This window comes from Carettochelys insculpta, chromosome 24 (genome assembly GCF_033958435.1).
Source record: "Carettochelys insculpta isolate YL-2023 chromosome 24, ASM3395843v1, whole genome shotgun sequence".
NCBI lineage: Eukaryota > Metazoa > Chordata > Testudines > Carettochelyidae > Carettochelys > Carettochelys insculpta.
Window position 1 is genome coordinate 8482185 of NC_134160.1, and position 16035 is coordinate 8498219.

The 16035-nt window shown below is 47.2% G+C and overlaps 1 protein-coding gene across 1 annotated transcript in view; it reads right to left on the reverse strand.

The window, feature by feature from the left end:
- Positions 1-3016: 3016 nt before the first annotated feature.
- The window catches only part of RUNX3 (RUNX family transcription factor 3), a 129952-nt gene continuing 116933 nt past the window's right edge, over positions 3017-16035 (reverse strand). The window contains exon 7 of the mRNA XM_074976257.1: positions 3017-4074. Within this exon, the coding sequence (XP_074832358.1) occupies positions 3551-4074 (524 nt within the window). The 3' untranslated portion in view covers positions 3017-3550. The remainder of the gene's footprint in view (positions 4075-16035) is intronic.

Genomic DNA, 16035 nt, shown 5'->3' on the forward strand with positions numbered 1-16035 from the left:
AATTATAGTGCAAAGCAAATTCATTTGGCCAGTCTTGCGACCAGTTGCATAAAAGAGAGGTGTCTATGTTTACACCTTTGTATGACAATGTGTCATATAGGAACATAGTTGCATTTTTTTTGTTTGTTTTAAATACTGCATGAACAATAAATTTGTATGAAGCAATTCCTTACGGTTTTTTTTGTGCTTTCTATCAGTGGAAACATTGTATTGATAAACTTGATTGCATCAAAAGACAGGCTGCCCCAGTCCAGATGAACAGGTGGATATCAATCACTAGGCATAGGCTTGCTGACTGTTAAGACAAGTGGAGTTTGCAGTTTCCAAACCCAGGAGTGGTCACTGCAGTGCTACAACTTAATCCAGATACGTGTGATTTGATGTCTCAATTCCATATTCATATCAGACTGCAATGTCTATGCATTCTGTCCCTTGCTTGCTGGAAAGATACCCACTGAGATTTGAAAAGCCATCTTTGAGCTTTTGAAGATTTGATCTTTGCTTTAGCTGTGGCATGTAGGATGCATTTTTCAAAGGTCCCACCTCTCGTTGAAAAATCAGCCTTAATGCACTCTGATGTAACTAACCAGATTCCAGATAATTGTCATGATAACGGTTAAAAATGCCACTGAGAAGTAGTAGTTTCAGAAACAGTTCAGGGAAAACTCTTGGTCTAGTCCAGTGTTTCTCAATCTTTTTTTAATGAAGTATCAAAAAAATTATAAGAACCTCCCAGTAACTACAATTTTTGTCTACCATTGCAATGCATTTGTTTAACTAACTTAATCGTGACCAGTGAGTGGGAAGAAATTGCCTGTTGACAATAAACTTGCCAGCATACATATGACCGTGCAAACAAAAGTTAGATGAACGTAAAATAAGTCCATTTTTTAATTTGTAAAAAAGCTTGAGAAACACTGACTTAATGTGCCCTCTTGAAGAGTGCTGTGTACCCTCAAGGATACATGTATCCCTGGTTGAGTACCTGCTGCACAGATGTGTCCCGCAAGCCATGTGCTTTGTTAAATACTCACTAGGCTATTATAAATGTGGATTATTGATGTGTCTCATTGGAAGTGGCTACACAACTACAAGAGACCTCGCATTCAGGTCTGTTGCTCCTAATGCCCCAGGGCCTAGAAGTAGGACTCTAATTCTAGGCCCTGACTCTGAGTTGCCTTTCACCATATGCAGTCACTTACACCTGTGTAAGGTGGAAGTGGTGGTTCCAGCCTGGGTTAGTAGCATTTTTGCATCCATTTTGCAAGGATGCAGGCAACTATGCCTGTTTTACTGTGGCTCCAAAGCAGGGCTCTCCCCCTTAAAACAGGCTATTGCGCCACAAGAATCCTGGGTTCTGTTCCCAGCCAAGCCTGCCCCTGATGTGCTACATGAAGTTCTCTAGGGTGGTAGGTCTTACCACCCCGTTGTCACCTGGTGTGGCCAACTGGTATGCAGGCAAACGTACTTTATTCAGAGGAGCGGTGGCAGTGAAACAACTTGGCTGAGTGAGGTTATATGAGGTGCCAGCCCTAAGTCCTATGTGAAGCCCAGGGAACAAATGTATCAGCCAGCAACGTGGAGCAGCAGTATGGTCCAGGGAAACCTCAAGGATGCTGAGTTCTAGTATAGGCTCTGCCACGGAATGCTGTCCTCCAGACCTCGGTTTATTTCCTTATGCTTTGTCTAGTTCAGGTGTCAGATCACTGCACAGGATGGTCAACATGTCTGTGTAGCACCCTGCACAATCCACTGTAATTTCAGCCAAAGTCTCTAAGGGTATGTCTACACTACGGAGTTATTCCGGAATAGTTTACTCTGGAGTTATTATCCCAAACCAAACTATTCCAGAATAACGCAGCCACACTGCAGGGAAGCCCTGGCATAAGCTAAACTTATTCCGAAATAATGTCTCCACATACAATGGAGCCTATTTCAGATTACAGCCCCTACAGCACTGCTTCCAGGGACTCTAATCCGAAATACTATGTCTACACAGCAGCGTTATTTCAAAATAAAAAATAGCCCCTATTTCAAAATATCTATTTTGAAATAGGCTCTATTCCTCATGGAATTAAATTCAAAATAAGCTGTTCGAAATAGTGGGTATGCTGTGTAGACATTCACAACATTCACATTCACAAAGTTATTTCGGAAAAGCAGCCATTATTCCAAAATAACTTTCCTGTGTAGACACACCCTAACTGCTTCTCTGTTAGCACTGGTAAGTGTGGATCAGCAATAGCACTGTACGTTGCCTTAGCCAAATCCCTCAACCTCAATTTACCTATCCATACAATGGAGATAACAATAGTGCCCTAAATCACCACAGGAGTTGTGATAGGAAGAAAAATTATGCAAAGCACTTTGAGATGTGAGGTTACTATGTATTCTGATTTCATTCGTCCAAGAAAACCCCAGGGGGGTTAAATTTAATGTAAAATCGAGGGGGCATTCATATCTCAGTTAGTATTTTAAGAATCAGCTGACAATCTCCTTTTTTTAGAACAAATACATGGTGTGTTGAGCCACTCTAGGTGTGAAAATGGAAAAGAACCATAAAATAAATACTACGTATTGCCACAGCTGCCTGTGCGCTGCTTGGAAATGACAGAAAAGCAGCCGCTATCCTGAATTTCATATTATTCCAAAGGCTTCCGAGTCCTCTTTGCAGCAAACAAGTGCAAAGCGTAAGTGTGCCACACACACTGGATTGTCCCAAACGCATTCTTTGTCTCGGACACAACGATCGAGGCTAACAACAAAGAGCAAGAGATTAATGTCCAGGCTGGGACAAAAGGAAATCACTTTGTGTAAAAAAAAAAAAAATTACATCTCATGTAAACACCCAGGAAAGGGTTTGGGGAGGGTTGTCAAATATGGGATCAGCCATGTTACTGTTAAAACAAAGAAAATCACAATCCAACCATTCTTAAAATCAGATTACAGCACTTGTTCACATGGCTGATACCTGCTCTCTCACTAGGAAGCTTCTTAGCTGAGTCAGCGAGAGCCAGTCCCCTCTGGTTTGCTGTAAACAAGACTCACGTCTCAGCTGGCCTTACTGAGTCCTTTGGGCAGTTAAAGGCCCTTTTCCGGAGGGAGCGAGGGGCGAAGCCTTCGCAGTTCATTTGCAGGGAGGTGGCTTGGCTGATTTCTGGGGTAGTTTATAATTTTTCTCTAACACCTACGATTCTGCTGGGGTTTTTTGGTTACGAGCGAGATGATCAACAGGCATTCTGAACACGGCCGTAGCTGCGCAATTAGCCGACGCTGGATTCCACACACGCCTATGTACAATCCACTAATTTCAAAGGGAGCAAAGGAACCCCACTGAGCAACCAATTCAAGTCTTGGGGATGTGTGTCTTGAACTGTATAAAGCGCTGGTTCAACTTGCCAATTTCCTATTTGGTTTGAGAAGGACCCTGACTTGCCTTCACAGTGGGAGACGTCCCATGCGAAGCCTGGTGTTGCTTGCTATCGACAGGACTAACAGATTGGTGGGAGTTTTATTCGGTTAAAGCTACACTTGCCTACTTGAGTCCATCCTAGTAGGGCCTCCAGACAGACTCATCCATCCTTCCGGTGGTCGTCATGGCTGTTGGTGAGTTACTATGACTACCATCTGCATCAACTCCATCATTCTGATTGGCCAGGTTGGGATTCATTAAGGTGTTGCCCGCCGAGGCACTTGTGCAGGAAGAGAGCATCCTCGTGGGTGAGCGCTCCCCCCCTGCCACCATGGAGAACTGGTACGAGCCGGACGATGTGCCGTAGTACAGATGGTAAGGTGAAGGGTTGGTTTGGAAGGGTCCACTTTGGTTCTGGGTGGAGCCAGGGTAGGGTGGCGGAAGGTAGGTGTGGTGGAAGCGGGTTGTGGCGGGCATGCTGGTCATGCTGAGGCCACTGATGCCTGTGGCGGAGGGTGTGGCAGTGTAAGGGAAGGCAGCTGACATTGCGCCGGGGTAGTGCATCCGAGGGTCGGAAAACCTGGTCTCGGTGAGGGTCGGCAGCGTGGGAAAGGAGCGATCAAACTGCCGGGGGTCGGAGAAGGGGCTCAGATCCGACGTGCCTGTTTGCAAGAAGAAAGAACATTGGCTGGTTAGGTTTTTCCTGCTAGCAAACACAGGCAGGGGCTGATGGCTGCAGCTTTAGCAGGGTAACTGGGGCTGGTGCTTAATGTTCAGGGCGAGCGACCTGTCCAAGCAGAGCCCCATGAGCAACAAGTCCAAAAGTCCATTCCTGCTGCTGCAACAGGAAAAGAACCACAAAGACATAAACACCTTTACGCGGGTAGAACTGCAGCCGCAGTAAGGACCTGCACTAGCTTAACTGTACTGGGTTCTAAACTGGCTGCGAAAGTGGCAGGAAAACTGGGCTCAGCCAGGCTTAGGTGTGTCACGCTCCTTTCTCAATGGCAAAAGGACCGCTGCCGTTACCCACGTCAGTCCTTGAAACTGAAGAAATTCCAACCTCTGCCCCATCAATGAACCATTTAGGACTGGAACAACACAACACAAAATAGGGATCTAAGAGTGTGTCTACCCAGCAAAGTTACTTTGAAATAACAGTTGTGATTTCGAAAAAGAAAAAAATTTGCTAGCATCTACCCAATGCAACCGCTATTTCGAAGCGATTTCAAAAGAGCAGTTGGCTTATTTTGAAACAGGTGAACCTTGTTCCATTAGGAATAGCGTCCATCTCAAAAAAAGCAATTTCAAAATAGGGCCTGTGTAGACAGGGAATGGAGCCTACTTGGAAATAAGCCACAGTGAATCCAATGGCTCTATTTTGAAATAAGATCTATTGTTTGTAGATGCTGTATTTTGAAATAGCTGAGGATGATTTCAAAATGCGTTTTGTGTGTAGGTGTGTTATTTCAAAATCAGCTACTTTGGAATTAGCTGTTCCAGAATAGCTTATTTTGAAATAACACTGCTGTGTAGAAATACCCTACCACCAAACAGAAAGGCTGCATCTGCACTAGCAGGTTTTTTTTGAAACAGCTGGGCCTTTTTCAAAAGAACCTGTGGAGTGTCTACGCACAAAATACGCAATTTTGATCTGAAAGCAGAACACAACACATTCTCTGGCGGCCCTCTTCCTCTTCCAGATAAGAGGAAAGGGCCCCCTGGGGTGTCTACACACCTTTTTTTCCTAAAGAATCTTTTCGAAAAAGGCGCTCTACCTCTCTGAGATGAGGAAGAGAGCCTTTTTCTGAAAGATTCTTTTGGGGAAAAAAAACATGTGAACCCACCCCAGGGCCCTCTCTTTTCAAAAAAGCAGGCCTCATGACACCAGATTTTTCAATCCCCGGCCTATTCTTTTGAAAGAATCACAGAATCACAGGGCTAAAAGGGACCTCAGGAAGTCACCCAGTCCAGCCCCCTGCTTCAAGCAGGATCAATCCCAACTAAGTCCTCCCAGCCAGGACTTTTTGAAGACAGGACATAAAAACCTCTAGGGATGGAGAATCCACCACCTCTCTAGGCAACGCATTCCAGTGCTTCACCACCCTCCTGGTGAAGTAGTTTTTCCTAATATCTAACCTACACCTCTCCCTCTTTAACTTCAGACCATTGCGCCTTGTTCTGCCATCTGACACCACTGAGAACAGTTTCTCACCCTCCTCTTTAGCGCTCCCCTTCAGGAAGTTGAAGGCTGCTATTAAATCACCCCTAAGTCTTCTCTTCTGTAAACTAAACAAGCCCAAATCCCTCAGCCTATACTCATAGGTCTTGTGCTCCAGACCTTAATCATTTTTGTTGCCCCACCTGCTGAACCTTCTCCAGCAAATCCACATCCTTTTTATACTGGTGGTGCTGGGCGGGGGGGGCGGGGGCGGAAAACTGGACACAATGTTTCAGCTGTGGCCTCACCAGTGCCGAATAGAGGGGAATAACTACTTCTCTAGATCTGCACTGTGTTGCAGAGTAGTGTTACCTAGTGGGTATAGCACCGGATCGGAGCTTAGGAAACCTGGGTTTTAGTCCTACCTCTGCCACTGGCAGCCCCCCCCCCACGTGTTTTGTGAGGGAGTGGAAGAAGACATTCAGCCAACTCTCCCTACTGCAAACCCAAAGGGTTTCCCGGACAGACTGAACTAGGACAGGGCGTACACGGTGGCCTGGTTGCCATGGGAGCACTGGGCTTTCCTGTCAGTGTGCTAGACATGCATGGCTGCCTTAAAACTGTGGCATCTGCGCCTTAAGGTCTTGGGGGAGGCTGCTTCGAAGCCGAATGCTTACATGCATTCAGTCACGTCAGCTCCTGTGTCTCAGTTTCCCTGTCTCTAAAATGGGAATAATGTGCTTGGTAAAGGATGAGATGGTTTTGCTTGTATGCGCTTATGGTACTCTGCAGTGTGGCATACGGCCCAGCGTCGGTGCTGTTGGCTTTGTGTCATCAGCCCAAGAAATAGAATTCACAGTAAGCGTCACGTCCAAAAGCCGCAATTAAAGGGTATGATAGAAATGATAAAAAAAATCCTAGAGTCCTTTGTTTAGGCCAGTCCAGTTTCCTGCCTGAAAGGCTGTTGTTTATTATCCATGAAAGACCATGGATAAGCTTATTTCTCTAGCAGTTTATTCAGCTCCAGCAGAAAAAAAGCCCACCCTAAAAACCTATAAACACCAAAAAATTGTTTGGCCTTTGTGTGGGCTGTGGAGCAAATAAACTAGCACGAGGCCCCAGACGGCCAGTCCCTGAGTCAGCCAGTCAGGACCCCTTGGCGCACATGCACGCACACACAGAGCCAGGGAGGAAAAAACTGGAGTCTAAACCAGGCTGTTAAGCCTTCGTGTGGGTGGCCGGTTCAGGCTGATAGTATCAGGGGATGAAGCTGATAAACACACAGCTGAACACTCCGAAGTGCAGCCACCACATCCCTGCTGCTTTTTGCCTCTGAGGGGCTCAAACGGGCGGAAAACTGGCTCCCTCTGGCCGAAAGCAACTAGAGGGAGCTGAAGGCCCCCCTAATTTTTCCCATCCGTGGGAGGAATACATTTTGTTATGTGCACCAAAGCAGGTGTGGATGCGCACCACTGATGGAAACACAGGCTGCTGGCTGTGAGTGCTCCACTAATTAGCTGGGCAGCATCCAAATCTCTCCTGGGCAGCTGCTCAAGCGCTCAGCTGACAGGGAACAGGGGAGGGAACAGGGAGGCCTCCATAACGTGGTGTCATCTCTACCTCCCTCAGACATTGGGCCAGGCCCCCAACATGTGTTTTTGGCAGGAGAAGTGGAAAAAGACAGTCAGCCACCTCTCCCCACTGCAAACCCAAAGAGTTTCCCAGGCAGACTGAGCTAAGACAGGGAGTACACGGTGGCCTGGTTCCCAGAGGAGCACTAGGCTTTCCCATCAGTGTGCTAGACGAGTGTGGGTGCCTTAAGAGCTGTAGTATCTATGCCTTAAGATCTTGGGGAAGCTGCTTCAAAGCTGAATCTACCTCCCCAGTCGCTATAAAGCCCACGCCTCATGTTCAGCCTCCTGCCCTTGTATGGGAGGGCAAGGTGTAGGTTCATGGCTCTGGATACAGCTGTGAATGCTGCCGCTGGGCTGGTTACTATGTCTGAGCCTTGAGGGTGGGTCAAGCTGTACAGAGCGGGCAAGATGTTTTCCCAGTGTCTCCACTTCAGGGACGTTGGACTAGTCCTGTTCAAACAGCAGCAGGAGAACGGAGCTGGTCAAAGGAAAGAGCTTCCCTCATCTCTATCCAAAAGCCCATCTTCATACAAGGCAGAGAGCAGCTCTGCTTGGCTGCCAGAAAACATGTCCTGAAAGTCCCAGCCCAAGATCCATAAGACAGCTAACATCTTTGAGTTCAATGGAGCAGAACCTACCTACATCAGCTCGGAATCTGGTTCATAAAATCAAACCTGGCTGCTCTTTGCTGGTGCATAGGTAGGCACGTGTTTCATCAAAGTGAGAGGATTTAGGATTGCAGGCTGGGAGCCAGGGCTGTGCCTACGGCTAAATTGGGGCTCAGTAGGTTAGGACTTGTGTGATTTGGCTTCTCATCTCCTCTCCTCCTAGTGAGTGGTAGTGTGATCTGGGACATGACGCTTTAAAGACAATTTTGGAAAGTGGAATTACTTGGGTTGGAATTTGTCTGATACCTCCCGGTGAACGCTGCTGGGAGAAGCACTGTAATATCGTTAACCCTTGCGAATGATTAAAGGACCTTCACTTTAGTTTTCATTAAGCGGCCTGCAGGCTGGCTGCGATTAGCCAGGGCTAGCCCCCGATGGGCCGAATGATGCTTTATTTACCTGTGCAGGTCCTGTTGGCCACTGTTCCTTGCCAATGGGAACTATGGGAGGCAGCACGGACCAGGACAATGCTTCCCACGATTCCCCTTGGCCAGGAACAGTGACCCGCAGCCAACAAGAGCTGTAACTGCAAACACGCAGATAATTAAGGTGTCTGGCAGCCCACCTGGGGTTTAACCTGGCAAACTGCATCCTGCCTACGGGCTGCTTATTGCCCACTCCTGTCCTAAAGATAGTAATTCTAGCAGCACCACATCCTTCCAGGAAGCCATGAATCCACACCTGAGAAGAGAAGCACCAACAGCACTATCTGATGTGCCTTGGGGTTGCTTGGAGGTCTCCCATCCAAGCACTGGGCTATCTAGACCTGCTTAGCTTTTGACACCAGGTAAGCACACAACACAAGATGGTACAGCTGCATAAAAGGACCAATTCTACACAGTGGTAATGTAATGAGCACCCCATATTGAATCACAGTTCTGATCCCTCTCCTCCATTGCTTCCTGCACATGCAATTTCATTCACCACCTTTGGACTCTTCTGCCATGTTTACATGGAAGCAGCCTGCAAATATGCTACATTTCTCTCAGAGTGAGGCCTTCCCTGGGAATTCAGCTTCATACAATCTTCCACTAGAGATGATGACTAGCTCACATTAAATGGTGAGCAGACTGCACCAAGCTACGTACCACCAGCTGAGCCAAGAGGGAATTACTGTCCTTCATTATGTTACATACACCCATAAATAACATTCCATAAAAAGCAAATTGAAATAAAACGTAAGTGCTCAGGGCACATTTCCCTTTGCTTCTCTCAAAAGGGTGTTGTTTTTTTTTAAAGCCAACTTTTATTGGCCTGTACTTGCAACACTTGGCAATCTGCACTTGCTACTATTTAGATGCAATGGTATCGAAGTGTTAATTACAGGCATTGTGCAAAAGGACATGGACAGGTCTATGGACATTCCTTCTGTGGCATGCAATGCTGCTTGCCTTCCAGGGGCCAGGATTAAGTTCAGTGCTTCCACCTCAGAACCATCCAGTGATGCAAAGATAATAGGCCAGGTGTAATGGAATTACATCAGACCTGAGTCTGCTGCCTTCACTAGGGGTGTGGTTCACTGGCCCACAGAGGGCACCTAGACCACTTACACAGAGAGAAAGAATGAGTTTCCTTTCCTGCCTTAGGCTACGTCTACACTAGCCCAGAAGATTGACCTACTAAGGGTCGATCTCCAAGGGTTTGATTTAGTGCATCTGGTGGAGACACGTGAAATCAACCTCTCAGGGATCACAGTCAACTCCTGTACTCCTCGTGAGACACAAGGAGCAAGGGAGGTTGACGGAAAAACTCTCCTGTCGACCTTCCTAAGTGTGGATGGCCAGGTAAGTCAACTGCAGATACGGTGAGTCTAGCTGTGCAGTTGCAGTAGCTAGGTTTTCAGATCTGCAAGCAACTGTCTTGCCTTAGCTGAGAGCCAGCAGGTTTTTAGCTCCAACAGCAGAGCCTCCTGCACTAAGCTCCAGAGGTCCAAGGTTTGAGTCTGCCCGTGGGCAGTTTTATATGCTTATCAGTAAGGAACATGTGCCTATTAAGTAGCGGTATGGGTCTCATCCTGCGTCAACTTCAACTACAGCCTACACACTGCTGGCTTGCTACAACACATACGTAGCCTTTGAGACAGCAGGCGAGCTCGCTGTGCATCTGACTAGCGAACTGCAGCCAGTTCAGTGCTGCAGCACTGAGCGGTTTAAGGTGGGAAGTAAGAGAAAATACCTTAGCCCATGGAAACCGTGGGGGAACAACAGGGGCTGGATATAACTCCACACACTGGACTTTAGCCAGGACACTGTGCTAACTTCTCCTTGCCTGCGATAATCAGGACCTGGGTTGAGCAGCTTCTCCGGAAGGTTTTTGCTTTTTAATGCAGCAGCAGTAAAAATAGCCCCGATTGTTTGTTTTTAAACCTCAACCTTCATCTCTGGGGGTCTTGTCCTGCCAGGCAAATCCAAACAGTGGCCACCTCCCCCTACAATAGCCTCCTTTGTGTTCTTTTGCCCACTCCCTGCTGCCCCACTATTCTATACAAAAGGGGAGTGATGACTCCACCCTGGGGCTGCAGACGCACTCCACCACCAGACTCAAAGCCAACTGGAGAGAGGGAAATATCCCTACGGGAGATCATGCCCAAACAGGGCAGACGGGGGAGCTTGACAAGCTGTAGGGGCTGGGAGAAGTTTCCTTATGTGCTGAATCACTGGGTTAGTGCTATTCATAGCCACCGTTGGGCTGTGTAGCAACCTCTCGGGGATGGTCATTAATCACCAAACTGTTGTGCTGCCGATTAGAACGCCCACGGGAGATCCCAGGCAGCCCACGAGCATGCAGCCTGCCCTCAAGGAATGTGCACGGCATAGCCAGGCATACAACTGAGTATCACTCGCCCTTGATGGCTGCAATGGCGCTCATTCCAACAAAGGGAGCCTGAACGGCGGTGCACCAAAGGGCTTTAAGCTCAGGTTTCCAGAGGGGAACAGCCTCACCTGCCAGGCTGTAATGATTGATGCTTTTTGTTTCTTCCCAAGAGACACACTAAAGATAGACAAGAAAGGTGCATTTGTCTACATTGCCTGCACCCCATTGCCCCATAATGGCAGCCAGCCCATGCCACAGGATGGCAGAACTGCAGCTGCTGAATGAGAGATGGGCTCAAGGCACCCGCTAATTTTTTTCCTCCATGTGTGGAATAAATTTTGCTACATGCACCAAAGCACACCGGGATGTGCACCACTTGGAGGAGGAAAAAAAAAAACACCTCGCTGTGAGCATTCCACTAATCAGCTGGGCAATACCCAAATCTCTCCCGAATGGTCACCCAAGTGCACAGTTCACAGAGAACACTGGACAGCCCCTAGCAATGTAATGGGACACCGTGGGGGTGGCGACAGTTTTGCTGAAGCCAATGCAGGTGACTGCACGCACAGGCTCTCTCCATTGTGCCAACTCACAGATGATACTTTCTGGCCTCTGCTTAGGCAGCTTTGTGTCTGGAGCTCAAGCTGCAGCAGCCCTGCCTTATATTCTTATGGGCCAAGCTAAAAATCACATAAGCCTGGCACGTGCCATGGGGCTAGACAGCCCTGTGGCTAGCACCCAGATCCCACCCTGAGACCAACTCAGTCCGGTGCTTAGATGCTCTTCTCCTACTGCAGCATCTGGAGCCAAACCTCCTCTGCACAGGCAGATGTATGGACTGAAGCCAAGCAGAATCCTGCTGTTCCTTCATGTGCGTCTGGTTCACTTTGGGGAGAATGGTCATCTTTTCACTTCGGAAGGTGAGAATCTGGCCCCATTTGGACTCGAACAAAAGACCCCCTGAGCCACAAAGCCACAACGCTCCCAGGCTGGCTGACCATCTCTTTGCGAAGCAAGAGCAGCTTTTAGATCAGACATCTCTTCCAACGCTGTGACCGTCAGATGGCAAGGCCACTGCAAAGCGATCAACACCTGGACCAGGTCTGATATTCTGTCCACTAGAGGGCAGTGGTGCACACAGGCACCATCCCAGACACGTTCTATAGTGACATACACGGTGCAAGTGGAGACAAAAGACCGTCTTATGACAAAGACACCAGCCAGGCGATTCAGATTCAAGCCACAACTTTGTTGCTCCAGCCTCTTTGTGAATGCATTATGTAGTCTCCTTCTGCCTCAGTTCCCGCCCCCCACCCCCAATAAAACAGAGGTTGTACTAATGCTTTATTTCCCCATCAATGGTCAGTCTCTCTAAAAATGTGTATGTACAGGGCCTAGCGCAACTGGACTCTGCTCTCAGTGGCAATCTCTAGCCATTGTTGTTACGACCTCATGTTTCGGCAGCATTAAGCCAACTCTATTCCAAAAGAACAAACAGCCAGTCATTTTATGCAATTAATTAGCACACTGAGTTAGCCAACCATGAATTCATCAGCAAGCTGTCATTTTCCTACACGTTTGCTGGGCACCACTGTCGTCCCCTGCCCCTCCCCGCCCCTGTAATTTGGAAGGACGTCCATCTTGCACGAGTGCCTCGTCTCCTCCCACTGCTCTCGGAAGAGTCATCCCTGAGGTTTGGAGTCATAACGGCCTTGACAAGTTCCAAATAAAACATCTCCACTAATGTGCTCCATAACCACCTATTGCAACAGCAAAGGAACCTTCTGTCACATTAAACTAGCCATCAAGGGGCAAGCTGGAGTGAACATACCATTCGCTCAGTGCCTGCCAGGAAAGTCAGCATTCTCCGTTTGAAATCAGAGCCAACATTACTTTTTAAACCGTCTCAGCCTCTCCCACAACACACAAAATCCGTTGCATCTAAAACACGCATGCAGAGGACAGTTGTATAGCTGCAAATTTATTGTAGCTCGCCTTGGTTTCTAGCTGTCCGGCCCCTTGGCTTTTTAGACCCTGGCAATTTGAGCTGGAGTGTTTCAGTTGTCCAGTTGCCAATCAAAATATTTGAAGGAAATGTTTATTTTCTTCTCGAAATCACACCAGCTGCTGCACTAAATGAATAAGCCCATTTAGATGTAAGAATTTAACCTTTGTAAGATGGAATCGAGTGCCCAACTACGGCAAAATTGGACCCGATCGGCCAGCGGAAATGTCAATGTTTTGGATGGGCAATTGGGGAAGTGTGGAATGTGTATTAAATAAAAGCCATGTAGAGGTCAAACCCTGAGTACTAATGTCACTGTCTCGTAGTTGGGAGCTGTCTGTCATTGGGATGGTGCGGAACAGCAGGCCAACTACACATCCTGTCATTTAACTGTGCTACTGCAAGATGTACTCTTTAAAGCTCCCCCCCGGCCTTGCTTTAGTTTTCAAAGCCTTTCCTAGGTAAAACAAGGGTGCTCAACAATGACAGAGCGGCTTGATTGTCACAACAATGGAGGCCTTTTCTGGAGTTGATGGTGAGGAGTTAAATGGGCGAAGTGGTAACAAATGCCTGCTTAGCAGTAGGAAAGCGCCAGTGGGTCAGCCTTGGGAGCTGGCTCATGAGGCGCAAACATGGGGAGGTTTCGTGGGGAGGTTCGTGTCAGGCAGCAGAGCAGATGCACCTAACATAAGAATATAAGAACAACCCTATTGGGTCAGACCAAAGGTCCATCTAGCCCCTCGTGCCGTTCCCCAACAACGGCCAATGCCAGATGCCTGAGAGGGAATGAACAGAATAAGCTGGACAGCCCCTAGCAATATAATGGGATGCCGTGTGGGAATCACCGGGTAATGAGAATCACCAAGTGATCCATCCCATGTCACCCCTTCCCAGGTTCTGACAAACAGAGGCTAGGGACAACATCCCTGCCCATCTTGGCTAATAGCCATTGCTGGATCTAACCTCCAAGAATTAATCTAGCTCATTTTTGAACCCTGTTAAAGTCCTGGTCTTCACAACATCCTCTGGCGAGGAGTTCCACAGGTTGATTGTGTGTTGTGTTTAAAAATACTTCCTTTTGTTGGTTTTAAACCTGTTACCTATTAATTTCATTTACTGACTCTTAGTTCTTGTTTTATGGGAACAAGCAAATAACTTTTCCTTATTTTACCTTCTCTACACCAGTCATGATTTTATAGACCTCTATCATATCCCCCTCGCCTAAGGCTACGGTTACACTACAGTACTCTGTTGACAGAAGTCACTGTCCAAAGAGATTTCCCAACAAAACTTAGGTCAACAAAGTGCAGCCATACACAAAAGCCAATCGGAAGAGCACTCCGCTCTGTTGACAGAGCAGCTGAACTGCCCAGCTGCTCTCTCAACAAAACAGACACGCAGAAGCACAGCAGACAGGGCTGCCCATTGTTTTGGGTGCCCTGCCTGCCAAGAGAGGGCCCCCCCCGCAACCCCCAGAGTGTCCACACAGCTTTTTTGTCAATAGAATCTGTTGACAGCATTTGTTACGCCGCATGGCTGAGAGGAAGAAAACTGCCAGCAAATGCAGAGTTTGTCGACAAACTGTCAACAAAATGCATTTTGTGTGTGGGCCTTTCACCAGTTTTGTTGACAAAACCAGGGTTTTGTCATCCAAACTCGCTAGCGTAACTATAGCCTACAGCTCCTCTTTCTAAACTCTAATCTGAAATAGGCTCCATTGTGTGTGGACACACTATTTCAGGGTAAGTTTTGCTTATTTTGGGGCTTCCCTGTAGCATAGACATGTTAGTCCGGAGTAGTAACAGAGAGATAGCCGTGTTAGTCTATAGTCTATCTAAACAAAAAAGCAGTCCAGTAGCATTTGGTTAGTCTTTAAAGTTTAGAATTAAATGGTTTAGTTCAGAATTAAGAACTCTGCAACAAGTTATTCCGGAGTAACTCTGTAGTGTAGATATACCTGGAGCGCATGTTTTCAGAGAACTATCCACAATGGCTCAAAGCTCTCTCTTGCATGGTAATAACTAATTTAGTCCTCATCATTTTACATGTAGAGTTGGGATTATGTTTTCCAACGTGCATTACTTTGCATTTACCACCGTTAACATTCATTTGGTTGCCCAGTCCCCGAGTTTTGAGATCCATTCAACGCTCTTCTGCATCTTCTCTGAAGAGCATCTAGCAGTCCCCAATGTGCCTTGCTGCTTTTTGTGGCCTGCAGCATTGCCACAGAACCTGATCACCTGCTGAGTAGGAACATGCTGGGGAGTGGTGTCAGGCCCTGCTGCGGAGGTGTGATTGCCACAGGTGCAGACATACCTATGCTAGCTTTGGTCTAGTGAGTGCCACTTAAGTATATACCCACTTTGCTGCAGCAGCTTCACTGCCATTTGTTATTGGCGTTAGCTAGCTCAGGTGTGTCTGCACATGCTCCAGGTGCACCTTTACCTGAAGCACAGAGGTGTGTTAAATGACAGCTCGGAGCACATGGGGGACAGGAACTCCACTGGTGACTATGTGAATAGTTTAAGTTACAAGGAGGAAGGGATTATTTTGGGGCTATGGGAAATCCCTGGGGTATAAATAATGTAGAAAACACAGCTTACAATGAAGGCTAATGGGCAATGGCAAAGATGGAATGCTTTGTATTGTGCGTTATTTAATGGTTACTGGGTAAAACTGTCAACTTTTCCATATGGTGATTTATAAGACCAGGGTCCATTTTCAAGAACAAATTAGGTACATAGGGTGGCATTCGCAATGGCCTTTAAGTGCCTAACTCCCAATGAAACAACAGGAGCTGGGTGCCTAAATACTTTTGTGAACCCTGTTGGTGTTTTGAAAATGCTGTCCAGTGTAAAGTGGCATGAGCCTCATTTTATAGCTGGGAAAACTGAGGCATTGCCCAGTAACAGGGCTTCCCCAAGCATATCAACTCGTGTGTGTGTGTGTGTGTGTAAATGTAGGCATACACAACACTGCTGATATATTCAGAGAGCCATAGGTGCTGGAACTAGGGATGCAGGGGTTGATGCAGCAACCTTTGAGTTGGGGGAGTTTCCATTATATACAAGTTTTACAATTTGGCTCTGTGTCGCCCAGCACCCTCATTATACAAATTGTTCAGACTGCTCCCCCCACCACTCCCCCAATAGAGGGCAAGAGATTAATGGAACCCTTGATAATGTTTTATAAAGATTTTGTTCAACACAAGCTGCGCGATATGTGTATGTACGTGCCTCGCAAAATTGACACGAAAAATCCAGACCAGGAGAGAAAAACATCTACTTTCCTACCACATGGCATGATGATTGATGACAATGTAAACAGGAATGATATTTTAC